We start from the raw sequence: 18,035 nt of genomic DNA, 5'->3' as shown, positions 1-18,035 counted from the left end.
TACAAAAGAGTAAGTTTCTAACACTTTATTTTTGTTATGAAATTTTGTATGATCAATTCTCGGATTTTGAAATGTATGCCCTGAATAACTTCACGAATTCCATCCCTTATGGTGTATCTTGGGATCGAGAAATAATTAGTTTTTAAGCTTTATTTTGCGAAATTCTGACTGCGAACATTAACTGTCAAATGTTTTATATTCCTGTAATGAATTTTTACCGATTTGATGTGTTGTTAAAGCGTATACAATTCCATTTTTAGCTTAAGTGGTGACAGCTATCAAGATATCTTGAAATTCAAAATTAAAGCTCTTTTTTTATACTTAAACATCTGTTGATAATCACTTTAATAAAATTAAAGCAACACAAATAAATTTTAATTTCGTTTTATCTTAATGGTAAAATGATTGGTTGTTTTTGTTTTTAATAAATTCCTTTCGTACAGAACAAGTGAATTCGTTTCTCAAACTAAGGGTAGGCGCGCACATGCAACTTTTTCGAAACCAAATAGTTTGATCGTCAGTTGCCCAAACATCGCGCACATAAGCAACTCCAAAAGTAATCAACGAAATAAACCAATACACAGAAAACATTTATTCACTATTTCTATCTCATATACACGAAACAAAATAGTTTCAAATTTGTCCTATTTTTTTGCTTATGAAAGAAAAGAGTAGATATATTGTTGGAATACAAAATTATATAAAATATATTTTTTGTTTTTTGAAGGTCAAAATTTTCTAGGCATGGATTTTTACATAATGGCACTGATATGTGCGTTTGAATTAGAAAGAAGGAATAAACCTGCAATCAAAAGGCAATATTGGGTTCACCCGTTGAACTCACAACGCTTTGTAAAAGGGCAATTTCAAAAAATGTATCTAGAACTCCGCTTTTTCCTACTGCGATGAAAATAAAACATCTTTCAATTTTGCTTTACTTATTTATTTTTAGTGATAGAAATATAATAGATCTTTAGTAACTAACTTTATACTTATATATATGTATATGGGAAGATACATCAAATAAATGAAATTCTTATTAAACGAATTATAAAATGACCTTATTCATTTATTTATTATTATTTATTTATTCCTTTTAACTTAATAAATAATCGGATTAGAATCTCTTACTTTACATGAATACTTTAGGCCAACTGATTACTGAATCACTTATTTCATCAATCACTATTCACTTGTAAGGCATAATCAAACTTCTCTTAAGCGTATATGTACGTCAATCCACAATTGGAGTGGCAGGAAACCCAACTCCAACAACCGCTACCTTACGCAAAGTTTGTGTACGACCTACAGTTCTGTAAAATAAAATAATACAATTTATATAATTCACATTTTACAAATAAATAATCAAATAATATTCGACTCAAAGTGAACGCTTGGGATAACTAATATATTTTAAAAGAGAAAAGAATTATATTTGTTTATTATAAAACCAAATATTTAACAGACCACCAAGAAAAAAAACAAAATATTTAAAAACAATCAATAAAAAAAACAATCTTTACCTTTGTTCCAGCAATATAACCACCAGCACTGCCAAAGCTCTTAAATTTTCCCATTAGAATATCAACATCTTTCGGATCGGCGCCATAATAGTCGACAGTACCGCGACCATTTGGTCCCATTGCTACCACACTATGCGTCTCATACAAATGCAAATAAGGTTTGTATTTCTTCTTCAATGCAATAACTTCGGACAATCGAACACTCCAACACACTTTACAACGGGGACTGTCTAAAGCCAAGCCGTCTGTTCTGCAACGCTGTTCAAGCATCTTGTTTCTTTTCCAGTGAACTCAAATGTCCAACCGTAATCCTTGGTTATGCGATCTTTGAGAGTTACCTCCCTACCAGGGACACTGCAAATTGGGAAATTCCAGCAATAGACATACCGTGAATAGAATTCTCGAAGGTATCGTATAGCGTAACATAGCCCTGGAAACAAATGGAATTTCAGACTCAATATGTCAGTTCGTGAATTTCAAATCGATTCAAATCGTCATCTTAAAAAAAAAAATAAATTGGGTGGCGCGACAGTCCGTTGAGAACCAAGGCCTAGTGACTTACAACTCTCAACCATTCCTGTGTGCGAGTAATGTTGTCAGGAATGGAGGGGACCTACAGTTTATATGCCGACTCCGAACGGCTAATTTTGAGAAAGCACTTTTTCATGACAATAGTTACTCTTGGAGAATTTGTCAATTCCTCGCAAGAGGCAGTACCCGTGAAAAGACTTTAGATGGCATAGGCAGGGGATCGAACCCAAGACCTCTAGCATGACAGTCCAACGCACTAACCATCATGCCACGGGTACCACGTCATCGTCATCTTACCTCTCGATTATTTTGTTTAGCTACTTTTCGGGCACACATAAATTGATTGATGTAGCCCAATATCATGAGCAGGTAAAAGCCAAGATATACTAGGAAGGCTGTGTGTAGAGGAACCTTTTCGAATGAAGATTTGCTCCGATTAGTATCATCATAGAATTCTCCTCTTCCTGATACTGCTGCTCCCGTGGTTGCTTTTCCGTTTCAATGTTGTTTATGTTACTCTTTATTGTATACAATTCCATTTGCAGTCTGGTTGATATCATTCGACGGCGACAGCGTTGTTTTACTTTTGCCATTCCCATTTGTGAGAGGCGAAGCATCATTTGAAATAATTGTGCTTTATTCCATTTTTTAAACGATGACGCACTTTGATACGATTGAAGTACATAATAATCTGAAAATAAAATAAAAATTAAAAAATATGTTTTGTTTTGAGTTACAAATAATAATAACCACCTCCTTTCAGTTCATAAATACATTTGACGTTTAAAAAGTAGCAATTGAATTATGAAAACAAACATACAAGAAGGATATATTATTCTGCGCGTCTGGAACTATCCTACTAACCTCGTCACACTTTAAAGAATCATTCCACTGAAATGCACTAATACAAACATACGAAAGAAACTATTTAGTTGCATGTGCGCGCAGTTACGTGTATCATAGTAGGATACAGAAATTTTTTATGGGTTTAAGCAACTAATAAATTTTCGCAATCAATGTATGAAAGAGAAAACTAGTGAAATTGAGATGTAAGGTGGTACTCTTCCCTCAGAATTTTTTGTGAAAGGAAAACATTGCCTAATTTTTTTTCTCTCTTGCACTTAAAGAAAATTGTTCAACGATTTAGTTGAATGTGCGCGCAGTTACCTAAAATTCCTTGTGACACAAACTAATTACTTGGTTTGGGGTGATCGTTTAGTTTGTGTCAAAACACAAACTAAAAAGTTGCTCGAATGGGCGACCGAATGGTTTCTGCATGTGCGCGGACTCTCGTATAAGTCTATAGTGCTCAGATTAGAAACCAAACAGTTTCGAAACTAAAATTTGCATGTGCGCGCCGAGCCTAACACATATTATAATCAATATTCTTTTACTCTTCTAGAAGCTAATTAAAAATCAGATTTTATAACACCGTGATGCTTCTTAACAACTCTTGGCAAATTAAAAATGTACCTTGAAGTTAAAGATTTATGCAAAATAAATGCAAAGTGTTCAAAACATGTGTTGTTTTACACAACAATTTATATTTAACCCTATATGTATTATGTGAACAATGCAGTATAACTAAAATCATTGCTCTTATAATATTAATAAGTTGTTATGGGCTACACTCGTTTTAAACGTCAAGACGAAGTATTTCTGTTTGCTCCATCTGTTCTGTACTTAATGTTTAGTTTGGGAAAAATGTAGCTGAATTAATTCATTACCAACTGCTTCTAACTTCACTTTAAACAGTTTGAGTACATCATCCTTCATCCAATAAGCGAAGCGGTGCAAATTTTGGAATTTTGTTTTGTCATTCCATTTTAAAGAGACTTCTTTTTTGTTAAATTTTGTATTAAGAAAATGGTAAGTTTGAAAAAATGTTTTAATTAAAACGTATTTCAATTATAAATTGTTTCAAATGAAGAGAAGTTTTCATTTTAATCTACTTTTTTGTATTTCTTTTCATAACCTCTCTTTGCAAACAATCTTCCTTTTTCTTTGTAATTGCTTTGTGTGCCGCATATGACCACAGTTCCGAAACCAATACGATAGTGATGTGACTGTCTGGAGTCCCCAGGGTCGTCTGCATCAAGTCGAATATGCCATGGAAGCAGTCAAACTGGGTTCCGCAACTGTAGGTCTGAAAAACCGAGACTATGCCGTTTTGGTGGGACTCCGTCGTGCAACTTCTGAGCTCTCGTCCAGTCAGAAGAAAATCATCCCAATCGATGACCATTTGGGTATTTCAATTGCTGGAATCACTGCCGATGCTCGTGTTTTGAGCCGTTACCTCCGTTCGGAATGTTTGAACTACAAGTACTCGTACGATACAACTTACCCAGTGTCGCGATTGATTATGAACTTGGGCAACAAAATGCAGGTTACCACTCAGCGTTATGATCGTCGTCCTTATGGTGTTGGACTCCTAGTTGCTGGTTACGATGATCAGGGACCACACATCTACCAAGTTGTTCCATCGGCCAACTATTTCAACTGCAAGGCTATGTCAATTGGATCCAGGTCCCAGAGTGCTCGTACCTACTTGGAGCGCCATTTGGGTGAGTTCGCTGACTGCACTAAGGATGAATTGATTTGCCATGGTATCCAGGCTATTCGAGGAACTCTTCCCAACGATGAATTATTGGCTAAGGACGAACAGTCTCCACTTTTGGTAAGAATTCTAAGAATGACCATTTTCGATTCCAACAAACATTTCTTTGATAAATTTCTTTTAGAACATCTCAATTGCCATCGTCGGCAAGGGTCAGGAATTCAAAATATTCGATGACGAAGAAAACTTGCACTTTGTAAATATGGCAAAGGCTAAGGCTGGCTCTGCCCCAGGTCCATCAAGAGGTCAAGAAGATGCACCTGCAGCCGGTCCTGGTGATGACGGAGATGAGCCACGTCCACCCCCAAACGATCCACAGGTAGCTGTGGAAACCATGGATCAGTAAATGCATTTCATGATTACCATTCAAACGATGACTGCGGATGCGGACAAGGCCATGGCTTTTGAATGGGGATCCGTTGATTTGTTGGACAATTCAGCGGATCCCCACATAATTTTTATTAAAAGCTTTTTGCCATAAGAATTTTTGCAAAAATAATAATATTCTTTTGGATAATGGTTCTGTTTAATTTTTAAATACAAAATAATAAATGCTTCTTTATGTGAAAATACTAAAAGTAATGTTTGTTTTAATTTAAAACATTTTAGTTTTCGCTCGCAAATGGGAAAGAACTTGTCGATTGTATCTGTACAAAATCAAATGTGAATAAATCGCCGTAAATATTACAGCCGGTTTAAAGATAATCCAACCATTAACATAGAGTGGTAAGGGGATATTTGTCTATATCTAGGTCTAGATAATAATACAAATACTTTTTAATAGAGACTGTTATTTAGCTAAACAAAAAATTACTACTTTTACTTATGAAACTAAATTTTTTATTTCAAAAATCACTCAATTTTATACTTCAACCGTTTATGTGCATTGCTTGCATATTAATATTGAATTTTTACTAAAATAGTAAGTTGTGGCTTTAAAATACTTAAGTTAAAGTTGACACAAAAATATCAAAGACATTGTTTTTTTTTCAACAAAAGCTCAAACATTTATCATAATCAGCCTTATCACATGTCCCGTCGTAATAGATTCGTAGTACGAACCCCAAAAAAAAGAATCATTGCTCCCGTCGCACTAAAAAAATTTGCGACGAAATTCGGAGTTCGTGAAAAGTGGTATCACTAGCCCCGAATGAATAGGAAGTTTGGCAGTTTTTTCTACGAACAATTATTTTGATTGGAGTTCAATTGAAAACGAAAAAAAAAATATTTAAGATGCGAAGATAAATTAAATAAAATATATAAAAAGAGTCATGCAAGTTTTACTATTGTTTTAATGTGAAAGTGTTTATACCAATATTTTGTATTGTTTTTTTGAAGGGCAAATAAAGTTATCACAAATAACAGTTGCAAAGGCTTTATGAAATGCTTCAAGAAAAACCATTGCCAAGGACAATGAAGGTAACTAACTAGTTGCCTTGGTTGAAATTTACGTTCAAAGAATGAAGTTGACTGCTAATGAAGTCCCTTATGTTGTCTGAACCTAGACCTAGAATTTAGAGTCAATTCCAAAGCATACATGCAAATGAACTCGACAGGAACGGTACAGTACAGCCTATTCTAACACGTTTGGCAAATGCTGGCATACAAATCGCTACTTGTAAACTATTTCTAATGCAAGACGCTATGAAGAAGGCAAACACCAGGTGGAACAACATCACCACGTCTCAGGTCACAAAAAACAACTGGCCAACACTAGATTCAAAGCTATTAAGGTACTTGCTATCTCTGAGCCGAGACTTTAGCAGAAGCTGTATGCACTAGGAAGAGGAGGAAACAGTTTTTGACCTTCTCTGTGTATGCCCTGCTCTAGCTCAAAAACGCAAGAATTACTACTAGGAGAATTCTTCTTTAACGATATAAACGATCAAAATGATATTAGCATAATCAGCCTCTCATGTTTCGTAATGGATTCAAACTTCATTGAGCTTAGGAGGAAGCCTCAAGATTCATGTGCTATAACAATGAGCCATTACACTTGCGTATGTAAGTGTGTCCGATTTCATCATGGACAGCCACTTTAACCTAACCTACCTAAGAACAATGTAGATACTTATGTACAATGTACATACATACATATATATGTCGTTGCAAAGTTTGAAAATACCTTCAAGTTGGTCAGGGTCATGAACATCTCCAGCTAAGTTAAGTGATCGTTTAATAAAAATGGCGAAAACGAGAGATTTCACTGTGCTACTCACAAACCATACTAATTTACTAAATTGCAAATCAATTAGTTAATTATTTTTCAATAACTTTCAATTGGCTTATGTTGTGAAGCACTTTAACCTAACAGGCCGCACTTTAAAAGTTAATGCCTGCTTTTTATTTTTATTGAAACGATAACCATTTCGATGCTTTATTGTGTTATACCTATCTCAATGTACATTTAATTTTGAAGATAGGTACTTACTTTTTTTAATCGCAAAAATAAAAATAAATTAGACTTACCTTTTTACGTTTTTTGTTATCGTCAATAAATATTGCAAAATCGTGTCATTTACCCGATGTAAATAAAAATAGAATTTAAACCTAGAAAATATTATATTGCCACTTCTTTTAAGAATAAAATAAACATGTACATTAACCTCGGTTCCAAATTTCGATTATATTTGGTATAAAATGTTGATTTGTTGTTGTTGGGGGTTTCGATATTAATTTTCTTTCCAATTTTGTTGCTTTTGAAACTTTAAAACATAATTTGTACTAATTTCATAAAAATTTACATAGATAAACATATCAAGTAAAATTTGAATAAGGAAAACCGAAACAAGGAACACATTCAGAGCAGGGATGATAAATTATCACTCTTTACTTTTTCCAAGAACAAATTGTTCAAAGATAAGCTCATTAAATTCTGATCTCGACAGCATTGTACAATAGGGAATCAAAAACCGTGTAGAATCTAATGCTTCGAAAACTCAATGCTGTCTCCTGTCGTTAAAGCGTAACCCACTCCCGATGACTCAAAACATGAGCGGCACTTGCACCCAGGAAACTAATCAACTTTCTGTAGTCGGTATGTGTATCACAGATCACCTCTTATGGAATGATCACATATTCGATATTGCCAGAAATGCTGCTAGGTGCTTAGGATTTCTCCGACGGTGCAAGAAATTGTTCCCCTCTTCTGATCTTGCCCTTAAACAAGTTTAAGTATTTTGCACAGGATCCAAAAAAAGCTTTGAAAATGATAGGCGATAGAACTATAACCGAAACAATTACGTCACTCGAACACTGGCGCAATGTTTCATGCCTTTTGTTGTTCTACCAATATTTGTATAAACAGTGTTCCGTGGAATTAGCCAGTTGCATTCCCCCCTCAAACAATTCATCCGTAAAACTCGTACTTCTAGGAATGCACATCAGTTTAACCTTGAGCCCGATTTTGGACGTATTGTCAAGAATAGAGATTCTTTTTTAACCTCACATCGAGAATGTGGAATGTTTTACCTAGCTCTGTTTTTCCTTTCATTTTGATATTAAAAACTTTAAGACCACTGTGCATCGGTATCTCCTCTGTAATCCTTCCCTATTTTCCCAAAGCCCGCACCGTGTTTAAACTTTAAACATGTTAAGGGTATTAATAACCCCTGAGTGCCCGTTAATTATAAAAAAAAATAACATACGGCACAGTGAAACGACCCATTTTAAATTGTGATTGCTGTAGGTATTTGCTGATTTTTATTGTTGATATTTTTACTTTGACAACACAAATCAAGTGTAGATAAACTGAGTGGCTTCACAAGGTGTGTTTTATTGAAATTTTAATTATAACTATAATAAAACAAATATAAATATGATATTCGAATTTTTATTTTTATTTTTAGAAAAAATACATGTATGAGACTGGAGATTACTTAATTTAATCATAAGAATACTACGATTTACTAATTAGTTACATTACAATCTAAATACATAAGTGTACCTAAAATATATCGCATTACACAAAATATTTTATATTCCATGAGTGTGATGTGAAATAAGACCATTTTCTGCCGGTGGGCAAAGTCAAATAAAATTCTTCCTTACAAAAGAAAAATACAAAGTCTTATTTTTGGATGGTTATTAAAAGTTAAGTTTCTTGGGAATAATTAACTATTTTTTTCAACTTGTGTCGAGACGTCAATTTATTTTAAAGTAAGTGTCGGGGTTTGAAACAATGGTTTTTAAAAAAGTTTCTTTGTGGTATTATTTCACATCACCTCCCTTCGCATAGCAACAAAATGAGAATCATTTAAAAATTCTTAGTGATAAATAATAAAATGATATTTTTTGTATGTATATTTTCTTAATATTAAATGTCATTATAAAAATCACAAATTGCATAAATCGCTTATGTCGTTCTCCCCTACTTTCATTTTTTAAGCGCACACAATTTGATTTTCGTTCTGTGTTGAAAAACTATGTCATAAGTTACTGTGATTCGCTTCAATCATTAACTGACTTTTCTCTGAAATACCATTCGACGATGGTATCTTGAATGGAGCCTTTGCATAAACTGTCGTTTCGATGAGTCGATATGATTTTGGTGCTTCGGTAGTTTGGCTAGATTCGAGAAGAACATGATACCAATCGAGTGTATTGACACTTGGTCCTTCACCGCCCAGATCTGGAGGAAGGATGTCCTTGGCAATGCATTCATGTAAGGTTGCGAGATTGGTGCCATGCAACTTGAAACGTTCACGAGTTTTGTCCTTGAGAAATGGTTTGATCACAGCCAAAGCGATGTCGACATACCAGGGTTGGGCAATGAAATGGATCGCCTTGAATTTAGCTGGAAAACAATCCTACAGAAAAGAAAATGATGTTTTTCATGAAGATAAAAAGTTATATAGAGGATAAACTCACTTGTAATCCTTCTATCATTAATTTCAGAATCTTTGGCTGCATGTGCGATGACTGTCGCAGAGTAAAGTTTGTCCAATCTACAATCACCACAAAACCCAATGCTTGATTTTGCTTCTCTTCCAACAGTTTATCTAGTGTCAGCAGAAAGGCCCGGTAAACATCCTCAGCTGTGTATTTTGTTGGTTCCCAATTGACTGTATTGAATAGAATCACTTTCCTACCACGTCGGTCACGTTCTTTCAATATACACGGATTCCCATCTCTCAAAGCCATCTGGATGGTTTCATCGAAGATATTAAGCTTCTGTAGGAGAACTTTATTACGTTGCTTATACGAATGATAGTTAATAATTAATTCAAAGGCTTCGTTGCATCGAAATTTTCTGGCATAAAGAAATCTATTTAGAAAGTCATCGTCGGTGCAGCACGATTTGTCTTTCAAGGCGAAATTCATGCTTGCTCCAATCATATCTTTAAGAGCTATTAATGCTTTCCGTCGATCACGTGCCTCATTTTTATTGAACGATTGTTGTTGACGGCCCATGTATGATATAGAACCGGCTTTCAAGTAACGTTTGGTCATCTGAAATTCAAAATATTCCGACATTTTGTCTGTAAGAAAAAAAAATAAAAACAAAAACATTAATTAATTTATTTACCATTGGCATGATGTTTGGATTGATCGAAAAAGGTTTGTATTCAAATTTAAAAGAGGATTTAAAAATTCCTGTTCTTTATAGGGAATTCTGCTTACTACTAGCAGGTTATAGAAAGTCTTAAGATTGAAAGGCTGCATTGGTAAAAAATAAAATCGATAAGAAACGATTTAATCAATTTCTTATCAAAATCCGCTTTATCTATGCTTTTACTATGATATAGGCTTCAATAGAAATTCAATGGCAAATATGAATGAACTCAAGTGGCAGACTTTTTATTACTCATTTATTGCATTAGAAAACTGGGTCAACATCAACACCTCACTTAAAGATATGCATTTTTATTTATAACCTTTGAAAGTCTACCAACTTAGTGCACAAATCTGAACACACTAGGTGAATATTTTTATAATGGCGAAACTGGGACAGAAAAACAATAAGTTGCATTTTCTGAAGGAATTTGATGTATTACTTTATAACGAAAATGAGTATGTCAAAAAAGATGTTTTCAAAGTGCCTGTCGGGTTTTTTGCCCACAACACTTCGTGTCTAAATGCGTGGTGACGACTCACGGCCACTTTTTGATTTTGATTTGCGGAATAGCAAAATTGGAACATTCGTGTTTGAAAATAAAATTCTGACTTAGGCAGCAATTATAAATATCATTGGAACAAATCATTTCATTTTTTTACAGGTTTCTTATAGCTACATATCTGAAAAAATATCTGTCTAATTGAAATCCACCGACAAATTTTTACTGACAAAAATCTGTCATTGGAATTGTGTGAAATTGGAATACAAATTTTGAAAATAAAAATATCAGCTGTTCAGGAAAATGACTTTCCGTCCAGAAAATAGAAAAATACCTTTTTAGCGAAATATATAATAACATAATTTCAAAAGGAAACAATGTCAAATATTCATTCAAACAATTTTCCGGATTGATTTCAATGAAACCTATAAATGGCCTCTTAAACTCCCACAGCGATACAAAAGTACCTTCCAGTTCGAATACAAGGACATAATAAATAAATCAGAATGAATTGAGAATGGAACTGTTGTGCCCGAGCAGAAAATGAAATTTTTGTCATGAGCATTAACTCTTAGGCGGAAACATTTTTTAATCGATATTTGACGGTGTTTCCCTTTGGTTGGAAATGGAAATTATATACCGATCGATCGGAAATCACACAAAGAATTTTCTTTGTGAAAAAAGTATTATTGCGCATTTATTTTGCTATAAAAAAGTATTTGTCTATTTTCCGGATGGAAATTCATTTTCCTGAACAGCTGATACTTTTATGTTCAAAAGTGAAACGAATCGTTATACTGATTGTGATTTGTGTTCTAATTTCACACAATTCCAATGACGGATTTCTGTCAGTAAACATTTTTCGGTGGCTTTTTTTGACATTTACATTAATCTGTCAAAACCTTTTTTTTTTAATTTTACTGAGAAAAATAAATTGATTTATTTTTCATTTCAAATCAAATTTCTAAATCTAAATTTTCATGCGATTCACCCTATTTCAACTAAAAACAACAGATTGATTGGATATAGTTCGTGATGTTTTTAATTGTAAGTATATATGTCAGAAAAAAAATTGAATTAAATTTTGACAGCTCCACTGATAAACAATTTTTTTTAAACGTTTTGCACACAAAATTTTTTTTGTTTGAAACCAAATTTACCAGTGGAATATAGAAGAATAATTCAGCTCTAGCGGATCTCCTCTTTCCTCCTTTTAACCACCTCAGTTTTTGGAAGCATCAAAAGTATCAAACTTTGGATCAGTTACACAAGAGTTTTCCTTAAAATGTAGCTTTTAGTTATAAAAATTACTTTTATTTCTATGATAAAATCTTATATCAGTTTTAAAAGTAAAGTTTTCAATGAATTTTAATTTGTTTTTTGTTTATTTTCTTAAAATTTAAACCCTACTTTCAAAAATGTTTACCCAACATTTCAACTTCAAAACTAACCCCTTTGAAAGGGTCCTACATTAAGAACTTTCATTTAAGAAAGCCAGCTATTTAGATAGCTGTCACAATCCAAGTTGTCAAATTTTTACTTTAGATAAGCAAAAACTACACCAATTTATAAAATGGAAAATTTTAGGCTTCAACAATGCATTCAAATTTTTAAAATTCAATACAAAAATGGTGAACAATTTGCAGCCACACTTTGCCAATTAGAATAATTTCTTTGGGGTCACGTAAAAGAAAATGTTAATGCTACAATGCTCCACAGAAGATTCAAGAAAGCTGTAATTTGAAAACCCATTTTAAAAAAAAATTTCGTCCGTTGGCACAACTTTTTCTATGCAAGACTTACATAGTTAAAATTGCTGATTTATTTCACAAAATTTAAAAATGCTTTCAAGATTATTTATTTGTTCAATCTGTAAACCTTTACTCAAAAACTCCTTATTTAAAAATTATGTACTTCTGAAGGATGTAATCTGTAAATGTTCCATTCCAGTCCCTTTTTAAAGACAAAAGCTTCTTGCCCGTAACAAAGTGAGATTAAAATTTTGCTTGTAACTTTTTTATTGTTCATGTCCAAAATTGTGTACTTAGCATCTTCACACTCTTTATTAAAACACTACCACAGATAGATATACCATTTAAATAATAATTGTTATTATGTGCACAAATTTAAAACAAACAATCACCACCAACAATTGAGAACTAGAGAACATTACCTTAACACGAAGTTATTGGAACTGATTGAAATGGTTTTTGTTTTGTTTGACAAATAAGAAATACACATATAGAAATCATTGTCCTTTTGAACTGCATGCATATACCTTTGTATTTCCGTTAAATACCTTTGACGGTGAAAATGCGTACCTTTAAACATATACTTGTACATACATAAATCTTAAGGACGAATTTATCCTTGACTTACCCCCAAGTCTATAGTTTTTTTTGTATCTAATGTATGTTTTAATGTCTGTTGTTAGGGTAACGTAAATTTTGTTTTGTTGTGGTGTATAATATGTTTGTGCATGGAGTCTTTAGCAGGTGGTGCACATTGCACATTAAATAAGGTACACCATACAGGGTGTTTCAAAGTCGTTGTGGCAGGGATACAGAGTCGCAAGAGCTAGCATTGGGACCAAGTCACAAATTAAAGGCAAAAAACTTATAAAGTAATTTACTCGTTTTGATGTTTTTTTTGGTAACTGGTAGTTGGTACTAGCTTCAAAAGAATCGGTGGCAATCTGTCAAAGTTAGGAAGGAGACCAAATCTCATAGAAGTATTATTAGTCGATAAAGAAGCTGTAACAACCAAATTACAGAAGAAGTTGTTCGATTTAAAATGTATTACTGGAGCCATGGTTCTCTTCTGGGGTGATAACTGTGGGACACCCTGTATTCACATTTTATTTCTTGTTCATTTTTATTAATGGCAACGCGATTCCCCTTTAACTAAGTGGGATTATTATGGCTAAAATTGAACTTTGTCTACTATAGGTGAATACTTACAAGGTATAATATTTTATATACATACATACATACATACAAACATTATGTATTACATAGAAACAAGGTAACGGTTTGTATCATGTACATAAACATAATGTACCTATGGTAATAAAAATAAAAGAGTAATATGTAATAATCTCTTGTTTAAACTTTTTCTAAATCTTAAAATTGTAAATGCGAAATGTACACGTATCATCTATGGAGATAATTTCAAAAAAATAATTGTAAAGAAACATTTTTTGACACGTATAAGTATTTTGCATAGAATGCTTAAAAAATAGCACCAAATAATTTATAATCAAAAATAAGCGTCGGTAATATACACGACTGCGGTAAATTATCCTTTATTAAAGTTCATTGACGCTTTGTTTATGGCGTACGCCAAACCGGAAATGACTCTAAGAAATATATGGCACACGTCAACTCACAAAAGTGACAGGACATAATTTCAATTTATAACTGTAGTGATTTTTAAAGTATATTTGTATACTGTTTAAGCACATTGTTACACATACTTATTCTATTGGTCAGGGGCCTCTGACAATAAGACTAAAATTAAGTAATTTACTAGATATAACCCCAAATTTATTCTTATGAGAAGTTTTTGTCAGAAATGTCAAGAAATACAAACTTCCATCATAATCCAAAGGTCATATTTAGGAATTATGGGTTTTTTCATGGGTAAATTTAGATTTTTTCAAAAATTGATTTTTTTTTTCGAGGTACACGACTGAAATTATTTTGTATAAGTCTTACATTGTTCAGGTCCCAACAAATGGAGTAGAGCTGTCAAATTTAAAGCTAAAAATAAGTTTAAAAATTATATATGTATTAGTGCAGAGGGGGGAAAAGAGGGGTTTTGGGAACATCCTGTTTTCACATTTTATTTATAGTTCATTTTTATTCATAGCAGCGGGATTCTCCTTTAACTAAGTGGGATTATTATGGATTAAATTAAACTTTGTCTAAACAGGGTACATTAAACATTTGTATTTTACATGATCTAGATGAAAAACAAATTGATTGTTTTTACCGATGGAAACTCCCATTGCATAAGTTATTACGTCAAGGTTGACAAACTGATGAACAAAATATTTCGTGTATAAATTGAAAACAAAAATCGTACTGAAATGTTCATAAAAACAACAATTTGACATTAGTTGTTCATTAATTTCCATGATATTGTTTGTATTAGACTCTTTTGAAGTGATTAATTTTGACGTCTCATATAGCTCATTATTAACTTGATAGTTAAAAAAGGAAGATAGAATTGACATTTTTAATATATGTATTTAAGAAATAGGCTAAAGCTTCAGTTGAAAAAATAAAACGTCAAATTGAGGCACCTTTCAAAGACGCTAATGTGAACAGCGTCCCGTATGTTATTCAAATTAGGTTTGATTTTTTTTAAAGAAAATTAAATTAAAATCTTAAAAATTTTAACCTGTCAAAAGGAAAACAAATATATAATTAGAAATAGAGACAAAACTACAAAAAAAAATATTTATTTATAGGTTAAAACATGTTTTTCCTTTATAAGCTAAGTTTCGTTGTAAGTCTTGGTTAAAAGTGAAACAAATTGACTATTGACAGTCGTTATGTTACAATACCTGCCAAGTGTCATTTTGTCTCCTTCAATTGTAAAAACCCAAAATATTCATATGTATGATACAATTTTTAGAAATTCAAAAAAACCAAGTCATATAAAAACTGTAGAATGACTGTTTGATGTTTTCACCGAAGGAAATACAAATTAAATGAATATTTTTTTATACATATAACTTTATTTTATGGCATTTTCAAAATTGATTGATGAATAAAAAACATGTACGATCTTGTATCCATTATCCATTTCCTAAAGCAAAGGTTTAAGTTTGTGTTTATCAATTTGTTTGTGCATCGTTTTAATTGTTTTTGATAAGCAATTTCAGACAGAAATTCAATCACTTATATGTTCATAATGTTGATATTCATGTAGGGGAGGTAAAGTATTCCTATTTAAGTTATGCCGCCACTACAAAAATAGGTCTTTTGACGGCTTTCCACAAAAGTTGTTATCTTTTGGCTTTACGGCGATATTTTAAGGTGTATCGTAACGTTGCGTGTTGATGGTATTTTGTAAACATATTACAACTTAGCAAACTTACAGATAAAAGGGAAGATTTGGAGTAAAAAAGGATTCTTTTTTGATCTGTCATTTTATGTATGCATATAATGGTAAGGTGTCATTTAATCAAAACAGAATTTTAATTAAACAATTAAAATATGTGCATGCATACATTTTAAACGAAAAAATAACAAATTTAATTATAGCCCAAATAGGTGTGGTAACAAAAAGTCATTCTTATCAAAAATAAAAAGTAAAAAATCTTCCACATAAAATTATTCAAATAAACTTGGAAACCAAAACATAATTATTTGAATAAACAAAATTATACCAAAACTAAGCTTTGGCTTCGTATTAAATTAAATTAGGGCACATCACACTTGGAATAACATTCATACTAGGTACAAAATGTCATATACATGATGATTTTAATTTAATAACAGTTTCCATATGCACTTTTACGTCCATTTTCCTTCTACAAAAAATGATTGATTGTCATAAGCTGCATTGCTCTCAATAAGTCAAATATATTTTACTTTCTTAAGATGCTCTTCAAAAGAAAAATTGATTATTGAGTATTATATTATGCAAAATAAAATAAAAGTGAGTCTTAACTCTTAACCTAGTTTATTCTTAAGAGCGAAACGAACGATTCGAAGTTAAACCTATTAAGTTTCTACGAAAACAACTAGCAGTTGTTGACAAATAGTTACGTGTATAAAATGTTAAAGCTTACGCACTTACTGACATTCAGGAGTGCAACAAGTTACATAGTTACAATTTAAGCCCTAACTTATTTATATGACTCAGGCTTAAATTTTAGGCATTCTAAGATTTCTTCTAGTTTCTTTTGAAAGTTTTAACGTAGGATTTTGAAAGGAAAAAAACTTGGGATCTGGAATCGGAATTGAAATCAGAAGGAATAACATTTACATACCTAAACGTCAAACTCAAGCAGTCATTATATAAAGAAAAAAAAGTATAATTTTTAGAAAGAAAGTGAATAAAGAAAAACTTGCTATTTTCCTCTCCTCTTATTCTTTATAAAAAAATATTCTTTCTCTGTTGAGAATTAATTCTGTTTTTGAGTTAATGTAATTCAACACATAAGTTTCACTTCACAATCACACCAAATGTCAAAATGAAACAAGAACTATTTAATTAGGAGTTCAGTTCGGAGAGAAATTCTGGATCACCAAATAAAAACAAGTTGTGTCAAATGTTGACACAGCCTGGCGATGCAGGTTAATAATGACTTTTGTGGATCAGGTTAAGTCGAAATAAGGGACTTGAAGTAAGGCAAGTTTCTAGTATCTGATTGGTCAGCTGCCAAAAATTTGTCTTCCAATTAAGGAAACTTTATTGGAAAGTTGACTGGAACATTATTCAAGAAAAATCTACCTAACTTCAAGTAATGTCTGCTTCTGTCAAAATGAGAGTTGATCGTGTTTTTTTATTCAACTGAATGCTGTACTTTATTACCCTATGACTTATTTATTTTCTGCACAGCTTTATTTAATGTTTTCTGTAAAAGGGTTCCTTGAAACTTTTGAAAAGAAATAAGTAATATTTCTTTACAGTATCGTGATGGACTTCTAGTTCGCCCGAGGAGTGTTTTGTAGACAATAATGCTTTTGGAAGTTTTTGTATTATGAACTCAAAATAAAAGTTTCTGAAGTAAAGTTCTGTATTTGACACTTGAAAAACTAACTAGTTCACTTGTAAAAAATGTACATTCAAAGAGTGAAGTTGACTGCAAATGAAGTCTTTTTTGTTGTCTGAATCTGCTCATTTTCGGGAAATCATTTGTCAAACCAACTTTGGTGAGTACTTCCCGGCTTTCTATATTTCAATGGCAAGACCTCTAGTTTGACCTAAATATCTAACCCAACTCACCATTTGTTGAACACAAGAAATCTACTTCCATGTCTTATATTCAAATTTATATAACGTGACAATCCTGATTATGGCATGGAAATAGAAATAATGTAAATATAATTAACTCTACACAAATCAACCAACTCAACATTAATCGGATTTTCAAGATGTCACTTTAAATTGAGCACAAGATGTTACCGTTAAATAAACAAAAAATCATCTTTCTTCATGTTGGCGTTCGTCTTTGGTGATGATTCATCTTATCGAATCCAGTTTTCGTTCCGTATAGCATTAGTATAGATTGGTAATCAACTCATAAAATGCAATATAGCTCTGACAGCTGCTGTTATAGAAATGTTGGCA

The 18,035-nt window shown here is 32.3% G+C and overlaps 3 protein-coding genes across 8 annotated transcripts in view; 1 reads left to right on the top strand and 2 right to left on the bottom strand.

Moving 5' to 3' along the window:
* Positions 1-865: 865 nt before the first annotated feature.
* Positions 866-2,721, bottom strand: LOC129951411 (serine palmitoyltransferase 2-like). The gene is made up of 3 exons (XM_056063539.1): positions 2,352-2,721; positions 1,524-1,953; positions 866-1,313 (listed from the first exon to the last, which is right to left on the bottom strand). The coding sequence occupies exons 2-3, from the start codon at positions 1,791-1,793 to the stop codon at positions 1,284-1,286; spliced, it is 300 nt and encodes a 99-aa protein (XP_055919514.1). The 5' UTR covers positions 1,794-1,953; positions 2,352-2,721; the 3' UTR covers positions 866-1,283.
* A 1,068-nt stretch (positions 2,722-3,789) lies between these two features.
* On the top strand, positions 3,790-5,249 carry LOC129952036 (proteasome subunit alpha type-1). The gene is made up of 3 exons (XM_056064459.1): positions 3,790-3,923; positions 4,093-4,731; positions 4,796-5,249. The coding sequence occupies exons 1-3, from the start codon at positions 3,921-3,923 to the stop codon at positions 5,015-5,017; spliced, it is 864 nt and encodes a 287-aa protein (XP_055920434.1). The 5' UTR covers positions 3,790-3,920; the 3' UTR covers positions 5,018-5,249.
* Positions 5,250-8,487: 3,238 nt separating this feature from the next.
* LOC129950336 (clavesin-2-like) overlaps positions 8,488-18,035 on the bottom strand; it is a 31,404-nt gene continuing 21,856 nt past the window's right edge. For 3 of the 6 annotated variants that reach the window (XM_056062234.1, XM_056062235.1, XM_056062236.1), the window contains exons 2-3: positions 9,541-10,151; positions 8,488-9,479 (exon numbers count right to left, since the gene is read on the bottom strand). In XM_056062234.1, the coding sequence (XP_055918209.1) occupies positions 9,099-9,479; positions 9,541-10,151 (992 nt within the window). In that variant the 3' untranslated portion in view covers positions 8,488-9,098. Of the gene's footprint in view, positions 9,480-9,540; positions 10,152-11,887; positions 12,078-12,641; positions 12,794-12,819; positions 12,842-18,035 lie in introns of those variants that run through there. The other 3 variants (XM_056062238.1, XM_056062233.1, XM_056062237.1) reach the window with 3 other exon arrangements.

The sequence above is a fragment of the Eupeodes corollae genome, chromosome 3, assembly GCF_945859685.1.
Source record: "Eupeodes corollae chromosome 3, idEupCoro1.1, whole genome shotgun sequence".
Classification (NCBI taxonomy): domain Eukaryota; kingdom Metazoa; phylum Arthropoda; class Insecta; order Diptera; family Syrphidae; genus Eupeodes; species Eupeodes corollae.
The sequence above is the reverse complement of the archived record's forward strand: the minus strand, read 5'-3'. Positions and strand labels throughout refer to the sequence as shown.

Excerpts from the sequence above, each read along its gene's own strand:
- LOC129951411 (XM_056063539.1), bottom strand. The coding sequence starts at position 1,793 with ATGCTTGAACAGCGTTGCAGAACAGACGGCTTGGCTTTAGACAGTCCC. Across the intron at positions 1,314-1,523 it reads GTTATATTGCTGGAACAAAG|AACTGTAGGTCGTACACAAA; the intron begins GTAAAGATTGTT and ends TTTATTTTACAG.
- LOC129952036 (XM_056064459.1), top strand. Across the intron at positions 4,732-4,795 it reads ACGAACAGTCTCCACTTTTG|AACATCTCAATTGCCATCGT; the intron begins GTAAGAATTCTA and ends AATTTCTTTTAG.